This window comes from Gracilinanus agilis, unplaced genomic scaffold (assembly GCF_016433145.1).
Source record: "Gracilinanus agilis isolate LMUSP501 unplaced genomic scaffold, AgileGrace unplaced_scaffold48943, whole genome shotgun sequence".
Classification (NCBI taxonomy): domain Eukaryota; kingdom Metazoa; phylum Chordata; class Mammalia; order Didelphimorphia; family Didelphidae; genus Gracilinanus; species Gracilinanus agilis.
This window is the reverse complement of record NW_025383514.1, coordinates 443-9,402: the sequence shown is the minus strand read 5'-3', so window position 1 is coordinate 9,402 and position 8,960 is coordinate 443. Positions and strand designations below refer to the sequence as shown.

Genomic DNA, 8,960 nt, shown 5'->3' with positions numbered 1-8,960 from the left:
TTAACTTAATCAATCAGGAACTAGAAATCCCCCTCCTTTTTAACTTAGTCTGAGACATGAACATCCTTTGTCATTGATTGCAAGGAAGTTCACACCCTCCGAGAAAGGAAATTCACACCCTCAGAGAAAGGAAATTCACATCCTCAGTGACAGGAAGTTCATACCCTCAGAGAAAGGAAGTTCACACCCTCAGAGAAAGGAAATTCATATCCTCAGTGATAGGAAGTTCATACCCTCAGAGAAAGGAAATTCATATCCTCAGTGATAGGAAGTTCACACCCTCAGAGAAAGGAAATTCATATCCTCAGTGATAGGAAGTTCATACCCTCAGAGAAAGGAAATTCATATCCTCAGTTTTAGGAAGTTCACACCCTCAAGAGGCAAGAAGTTGATCCCACAAGTGTCTCTCCCCCCCCCCCCCCAACTCTGAGACAAATTAAGAATCTATGATTGGTTCCTGAGGTGTGACCTGGGAGAGCCAATGGGTGGAAATAATGTTTATAAGGTGAGACCCAGCATGAAGTGGGGATTCACATTAGATCTCTGGAGGCACTTGGATTCCCATTCAGGCTCACTGACCGAAGGAGCTCTCTTTTGAGTTGGTGACTCTGGCTGAGAGTATCTCTCTTGTGCTGGTGGCCCTTGCTGAAGGACTCTCGGACTAGGATTTGGATTCCAATTTCTGTGTTGGTGACTCAGGCTGAAGAGGGACTCTTACCCTGGGGAATTCTGGCTGGAGATTGGGACCTGAGGGAGCCTTTGTTGGTGATGAGTTGGATTCCATCCGACCTACAATTAGGGTATTTAGCTAAGCAACTTTCTACCTCCTTCCTACAGGTCTCTTTTGCTCTCTATTTTAGTTCAGCTAAATTGCTAAAGCTACAAACAGACTGACCATTTAATAAAATAAAATAAAATAAAATAATTTCAATTCGAGACCGCCCCCAGTTAAACTATTACACTAGCAAGGGAGGAAGCTTCGTTGTCTGGGGCTGCTCCAATCAGAGCAGGAGCAGAACCAGGATTGAAAAACTACAAAACCCAGCAGCCCCGCGCGCATTACAAGACCCAAGAGGCTCTGCGCGCCAGCCGGAGGCGGAAGGCAAATGGCGCAGGGACAAGATGGGGCTAAAGCCACCCCGGCCCCGGCTCCGGGACCCCCCGACCTGGTGTCCTTCGGCTTCAGCCGCACGGCCCCCCGAAAGCGGCTGGCAGAGGGCCGTGAGGGGCTTCCGGGACAGCGCGGTGGGGAGGAGGAGGAGGAGGAGGAGAAGGACTTCTTGCGGGCAGTGGAGGGGCGCGAGCTCCGCAGTGTGCGGCCGCCCCCGGAGCCCCCGCGAGAGCTGGTGATCCCCCTGCTGCCGAGGGGTCGCGGGCGCGGACCAGCCCCGGAGGACGCCGTCCTGTGCCAGGCGGTGCAGGAGCTGATCCAGGAGTCCCAGCAGGCCCTGCAGCAGCGGTCGGACGGGGCCGAGGCCGCCGACCCCTCCCTGGCCATCCCGCTGCTGGCCCGGGCTGGGACTGAGACCGAGGCCGCTCCGTGTGTGGGGGCCGACTACGAGGCGGTGCCCGTGGAGGCCTACGGCCTGGCCATGCTGCGGGGCATGGGGTGGAAGCCGGGGGAGGGCATCGGGCGCACCTTCAAACAGGTGGTGAAGCCGCGGGAGAACCCCCTGCGGCCCAAGGGGCTCGGCCTCGGGGCCAGCCTGGCCCCCTCCCCGGAGCCCAACCAGCCCAGGAGCAAGGGGGCCTCGGAGGAGCCCGAGGGCCTGGCCCCAGGGAGGGCCGTGCTGGTGCTGGCAGGCCCCCACCGAGGCCTGTACGGGAAGGTGGAGGGGCTGGACCCGGACAACGCCCGGGCTGTGGTGAGGCTGGCTGCCTCTGGCCAGGCAGCCACCCTGAGCGAGTACGTGCTCAGGCCAGTCAGCTGTCAGGAGTACGAGAGGCAGGCGAAGGGGCCGGGCAGGCCGCCGGGGGACCCCCAGACCGAAGGGGCCAAGAAGAAGGGGCTGAAGAGGAAGCAGCCCCCGCAGACCCCTCACTGGCTGCGCAGGGACCTCCGCGTGCGCTTCGTGGACAGACGGCATCACAAGGGCCGCTACTACAACACCAAGATGATCATCGAGGATGTCCTGAGCCCAGACACCTGTGTGTGCAGAACCGATGAAGGCCGCCTCCTGGAAGGCCTCCGGGAGGACATGTTGGAGACCCTCATCCCCAAGGAGGAGAAGGCTGCCGTCATGGTGGTCTTGGGGCCCCAGAGGGGCCAGGTGGGCCGGATTCTGGGCCGGGACAAGGAGAGGAGCCAAGCCCTGGTGCAGCTGCTGCAGGGGGAGGGGGAGGGCACTGTCCTTCGCTTGGACTTTGATGCCGTTTGCCAGTATGTTGGGCCTGTGGCTGAAGACTGAAGACATGATCAGCTAGTTGGAAGGTTCTGTTGGTTGAGAATGACAAAACATCAGGGTCCTTCTTAATCTGAACTCTCTGTCTTGGTTAGGAAGTTTCCTGCTTCCAAATGGACTGAGTCCCTTGTGCCAAGGTCAGAGCCACACAGTTACTGCTGGATTCTCTTCCTCCTTGCCCAGGATACAGCCTGAGCACATGTTCCTTCCTTCTCTGGTAGCTTCCTTGAAGTTCTTCTCATTTTCCACAAGATTTCAGCTGTGTTTCAGAGTGACAGAATGGCCAGGTGGCACTCTCCCTGCCCTCTACCCCTGCTCTGGAAGACTTGAGCATTTCTGGAATCTCTTCTTGCCCTTGTGCCCAGCCCAGGACTGAGTTCAGACTCCATACTTTAGTGTCCCACAAAAGGCTCCCTCCAGACTCCATCTTGTCCCTTGGTCTCTCCCTCCCCATGTCAGCTCTGTGGGTGTGTGTTGGGATGGAGCCAGGCTTTTCTGCTCCTTCTCTGTTTTGTCTGGTTTCCACGAAGATTCAGAGTTTCTCCTCTTTTCTTCCTATGTAGAGATGTTCATGTTTGTTTCTGTTTATCAGCTGCATCATAATAAAAAAGAAAATGTAGTGGAGAGCTGTTGTGTCTTTTTATAATTTTATTCCCCATTGGAATGGCTGCCAGTGCCCTGCCATGGCAAAGAGGAGCTGAGCTTTGGGATGAGATAGAATAATCAAGCACTGACATCCAAGAAAGACCTTCCAATGTCTACATCATTTTTAGGATTTTCAGCATAAATAGATGTTATGTTTCCTGAAAAGGGGCATTTTCCCTCTGCATCACTGATCTGGACAGATGAACTTAGTTCATTCAAATCACTTAATTTAGTCATTGCTGGAGAAATGACATCATTCCAGTATCTTTGCCCAGAAACCCCAAATGTGGTTGTGTAGAATCAGGCAGAACTGAAAACGACTGAACAGCAATTTGATGGTTGTATGAGGGGCTTTGCGGCATGACTAGATTGTCCGATATGGAGATATCCCCAGGGGGTTCCCTTGGGCATGTTGAGGTTTCTTAAGATGGAGATACTCCTGCATAGACAGGATTGCCTTTCATTGGTTCTTAATTGGAATAGGCTGTGTCTTTAAAACAGGAGACAAATGAGATGATAAGGAAAAAGACCTGTACAAAAATATTTATAGCTTCGCTCTTTATGGTAGCAAAAAATGAGAAAATGAGGGAATGTCCATCATTTGGAGAATGGCTGAACAAACTGTGGTATCTGGTGGTGATTGAATATTATTGTGCTGAAAAGAAAGATGAAGTTGAAGAATTCTATGTGAACTGAAATGACCTCCTGGAATTGATGCAGAGAGAAAGGAGCAGAGCCAGAAGAACATTGTACACAGAGACTGATACACTGTGGTAAAATCTAATGCAATGGACTTCTCTACTAGCAGCAATGCAATGACCCAGGACAACTCTGAGGGACTTATGAGAAAGAAAACTATCAACATCCAGAGGAAGAACTGTGGGAACAGAAACACAGAAGAAAAACAACTGTTTGATCACATGGGTCGATGGGGACATGATTGGGAATGTAGACTCTAAGCAATCACCCTAATACAAATACTAATAATATGGAAATAGGTCTTAATCAATGATACATGTAAAACCCAGTGGAATTGTTCTTTGGCTATGGGGTGGGGTGGGGTGGGGTGGGAGGAGGGGAAGAAAAGAACATGAATCATGTAACCATGGAAAAATATTTGAAATCAATTAATTAAATAAAAATTTTCAATTAAAAATAAATAAAACAGAGGAGATGGAGTCACTTTTTTTTTAAACGCTGCCTCTCACTTGGGCTCATGCTCTTCCCTGCTGTGTCCAGAGGGTCGCCCTGTTTGCCTACCCTCTCTGATCACCCACAGTCCTGATCTGAACTGGGGAGGACTTGCTTCCTCTGTTCCTCTGTTCTCCTTCTTAGCCCCTGGCTCCAAGAAATGAGCCCAGAGGGGCCAGGAAGGACTAATTCCCACTTGGAGCCAAACTTTCCTGGCAGGATGGATGAGGACACCCCAAGAAGCGAGGGCACCTAGGACTTGAAACCAAGAGAGCCTTTGGACTTAGAACTGAGGAACTGAGCTAAGCTGTGAATGCAAATCCCCTTCCTCCCCCCACTCCCCCACCCATGCCAGAGGCTAAAAGAGCAAAGAGATTTAGAGCAAAGGGGGAGGAAGAGGAGGAAACCTCACATGTCAGGGAGTACATCTGTATATTTGTTCATCTGTTCCTTTGGGTTAGGGAAAGCTTATCAAATTGTTAGTGACTAAATGAATCTTCTATCATTGAGGACACATCGTTGGTGGGGGCTCAAGTCATTGGTAGAGACCTTAGACACTTCAAACCCCTTTAAGGGTACCAGTGAACCTTGGGAATGGGGTTAAATAGAAGCTACCAGACCTTCCAAGCCCTGAAGGCCTTGACAACCCATGCTACATTTAGGACCTTGCCTGGGATAATATTGGGCTTTATGCTTTTGCCAGGACCCTTGGAGAGATTCTCTCCAAGAGAAACTTTCTTGATTTTGGAGCTAGTCAGATGGTGAGATTCTTGAGAGATCTGACCCTTTTTAGACCACAAACATCCAGCTGATTCTATCCCATTGTGGCCTCTTCCCAAATCAGCTCCACTTTGCAAAGCTTGCCTTTGTCCATAGCCTGGCTGTTTAAATATGGATATTTTTTGAGTCATGTATATAAATATTACTCTTTGAGCGTGTTCTGTATTCCTGAGTCCTGCATATATCTTGATCGAGATGAAGCTTCATGTGAGAAATTTGGCATCACTAGATTACTGCCAGAGGGTGCAAACGTTGGTTCTTCTTTTGCATTTAGACTGGCCTGGTCTGCTCACCATTGGTGAAAGCTACGTGTCCCACGACTTAGGGTGAGATGCCCATGCTGCAGATCCACAAGTCGTTACACTCATTGCTGCCTCCCTAACTGAACCGCTTGCTGTCTTGCCTGAAGGGTGAGTTGGTGATCCCATTTAGTTGACCCTGGCAGTAGAATAGGTCTGTGGGGGATTCTAGGCGCCATTTGGAATAAGAACCTCAAGAAAATGGCCTGAACCTCTATGGGGAGTGCCCAGGGTACAAAAGGACCCCTAGAAAATTTGGAGGTGCCCAGATATGGGAAGGGAGGCTTTCCGTCCAGTCCCCAGTTGGATGCTCAGGCACTGGCTGGAAGGTTTCCATTGGGGGCAATTTTCTCATCTGAGAAAGGGGTGACCCCTGCCCATCTCCAGTTCCTTAGTCACGGGGGTGAGAGCTCCCTGTAATTTGGAGACCCTGAGGAGGACCAGGATTCTGTCTCAAGTGAAAAGCCAATTTCTTTGCTCTTTCTTTTGGTTGCTGGATTGTGGGTTGAGAAAGGCCCTGCTACACTGAGGCTCAGCAAGCACTTACACTTGGTGGACATAGTGAAATGTTTCTTGTTTTGGGAAGTTATAAAGCTTTTATTGAGGAAAAGTGTGGTTGTCCTCTGTGCGTAGAGTCATATAACACTGGCTACGTTCAGACTTTATGGCCCTGGGATCAAGGGAAAGGGCCACGGGGAACTGTTCTCAATTCCTGAGGTGGACTATAGTGTTCAGAAGTATGTCACTGGGGGACAGCTGGGAGGCTCAGTACATGGTGAGCCAGGCCTAGAGACAGGAGATCCTGAGTTCAAATTTGACCTCAGACACTATCTTGCTGTGTGACCCTGGACAAGTCACTTTACCTCCATGGCCTAGTCCTTACCACTTTTCTGCTTTGGAACCGATCAATACCCAGTATTAATTCTGAGACAGAAGATAAGAGTTTCTTTATTTGTTTGCTTAAGAAAAAAAGAAAAGCAATGTACCCATGCCTGTTTGTTGGGGATGTCAAATTTCAGAGGCTGGGATGTGTAAGGAACTTTGGAGCATATCAGATCACCTAACATGGAGGCACCCAAGGGGACTTGCTTGGCTGTGCCCCATCTCCCAAGGTGGAGACACTTTGTGTCTCTTAGCCTGTGGGGAGGGTCGGCAGAAAGGTGCCATCCTGAGAACTGGCTGGAGGAGGACAGTCTTTCTCTTGGGATGGGGGCTCTTTCCTGCCATGCCCACAGGGTTACGGCTCAGCTTGCTCGCAGTGCTGGCTCCCAGGGGCCAGAAACTGGGCTGGTGGGGAGGAAGGACCATCTTCCCCTACTCTCCTCCTTTTCCCCGGCCCAGAGGAATGGACCTGGGATAGTCTGGTTCTGTTCTGTGCTGGCAGTCCCTTTTGGCTTCAGGTGCTTGTGGTGATCCTGATTAGACTAACCAGACTCAGGAGGAAGAGCCACAGAGAAGGCCTGAGAGGCCAGACTCCCCAGACCTTTGTCCTGAGCTGCGTTTGGATTTGGAGCTGCCGCTGTGGTCTAATGGAACTGAGCCAGTGGATGAGCCTGATCCCTTCCCCTCCCTAGAGGTCCAAGTGGTTGGACAGAAGGAATTCTCCACACCTGGAAGAGCATGTCTATTATTGTTGTTATTATTCCCTGGAAGTAAAAGTTCACGTATAAAAATTAATCTTGTCAGCCATTATATGGGACTGGGGGGGAAGGGAAACAGCCCTTCGATGGTGGGGCTGGCCTTCAGTAGCCCCCAGTCCCTTAAGGATGCCAGAGAGCCCGGGGGGAAGGGTGAAAATGTAGCCTATCTGGCCTCCAAGGTGTGGAGGCCAAAGTGGGAGACTCCAGTTCCGAGGCCCTCAGCAACAATCTGGCCTAACCCCCAGCTGAAGAGGAGTCCAGCTGTTATATATTAGACCAGGAGGCACCCAAGAGGGGTGCAATTAGAGCTGGCCTTTGGCAGAACGTCTCTGGTGCTCTGGCCAAAAGGGAATGGCAGGGAGAGACCAGCCCGACCATGGAAGTCAGAGGAGCAGTCCAAGTGAAAAGAAATGGAGCCCGAAATCAGATGGTGTCCAAAGGAGTGGGGAGGAGAGGGCCTAGGCCAGCTAGATTCCAGAGAAGGGGCAGTCTGCGTGTTTCCATTCCCCCAGGGAATAGACTGCAGTAGTATCTCAGCCACAGCAAAAACATTTTCTGAGGCTGGACATGAAGGGCCCTAGTGCTGTGGAGGGACTCCATCACGTGTGTGCAAAGCTCAGGGCATCATTGGGCTTCCCTGAGAAGATCGGGGGTTTCTCCTAGGCCAGGGTTCCTAGAAAGCGAGCCAAAGGCCAGATCCATTTAGATGGAGGTCTGGAAGGCATCCGGATGCAGGCGATCCCACTGGCTCTAGAAGGAAGGGATAGCTACAAGTGTGGGAAGCGGCCAGTTCTCCCCAGGGCATTAAATCAGATCTCACAGGCTGAAGTTCTCAGCTCCTTCCTTTTCCTAAAGTCTTGCCTCTTTTGGTCTTTCTAAAACTCTTTTTCTCTTCGGCCTTTCAATGAGATGGCGCCTTCTTTGCTCTCTAGTGAGGACTGTCCTATCCTGGCATAAAAGCAGATCTCTGGAACCTCCTCGGTTCGCTTCCTCTCAGGTAGAGCAGATATTCTGGGCTGAGTGTATATCACTCTCTCGGGATCCTCAGCCTTGGAAACATGAGAGAAAGATGAGAGAATTGGTAACTGCCACTGGAGGGGGGATAAAGGAAAAATGATGGGATGTGGAATCATGGGAGTTGGGGGCAGAACATGTATGGAGAGGCTGGGATCAAGGATGGGATGGAGGCTACTCGAGAAGAAGGGAATAAGTGAATGGAGAAGCATCTCTTAAGGCTTACTGTATGCTGAGCATGGAGCTCAACACTAGGGAATTCGAGCGAAATTATATTTCTGCACTCAAGGAGTTCATCCCCTAATTGATACAGGAAACCTATGCATGGGGTTTTTGCAGCAAGAAAGGCAAGATCCAGGAATCTGTGGGATTCAGGAGGAGGTTTGGTCTCCCACCAATGGAAAGGGGAGGGTGGGTTTAATGGTTAGAGTACCAAAAGAATTCTGGATTCCCTCTAGAAGTAGTAGGGATCAGGTTCAGTGTTCAGCCAGGAGTGGCCAAGGGAGGGGCAAGGACAGAAGAGTTAGAATGGGATCTTGTCTAGAAAAGTGGGAAAGGGAGCCCCACAATTTTGGCTGGGTGCCTCTGGGCTCCCCCAAATGGGATTGGGAGAAGTCTGCCAACAGTTCAGGGAGAAGAGTGGGAAATACTCACAAAAGACATCATTTCTCCCTCTATGTTCACTTCTTCATCTGTAGTGGGGAGAAATTCTCATAAGCTCCCAATATTAAGCCTCCCTTGTGCTCCCAGGGTCCTTCCCCCTTCTTACCCAGGCCACTTACATGTGGCTTCCTCTTTGGGTGCTCTGGGGTGAATGGGGTGCTGTCTTGAAGACCTGTGTGGAGAGAGAAACCCAAGGGCATGGTGTTACTCTGAATCCACCTTTGTCAGGGATTTTTCTCCACAAGGGTTACTATATCCAGTGATGAACATTGGCATTTGTGGGGTAATTCGGGAAGAGGAGATGAGTCTCTTACCTTTGTGAGGTC

General features: G+C 50.7%; 1 protein-coding gene across 1 annotated transcript; it reads left to right on the top strand.

The window, feature by feature from the left end:
* Positions 1-1,106: 1,106 nt before the first annotated feature.
* LOC123255574 (G-patch domain and KOW motifs-containing protein-like) lies at positions 1,107-2,408 on the top strand. The gene has a single exon (XM_044684343.1). It carries the CDS (start codon positions 1,107-1,109, stop codon positions 2,406-2,408), a length of 1,302 nt encoding a protein of 433 aa, XP_044540278.1.
* The last annotated feature ends 6,552 nt before the right edge of the window (positions 2,409-8,960 follow it).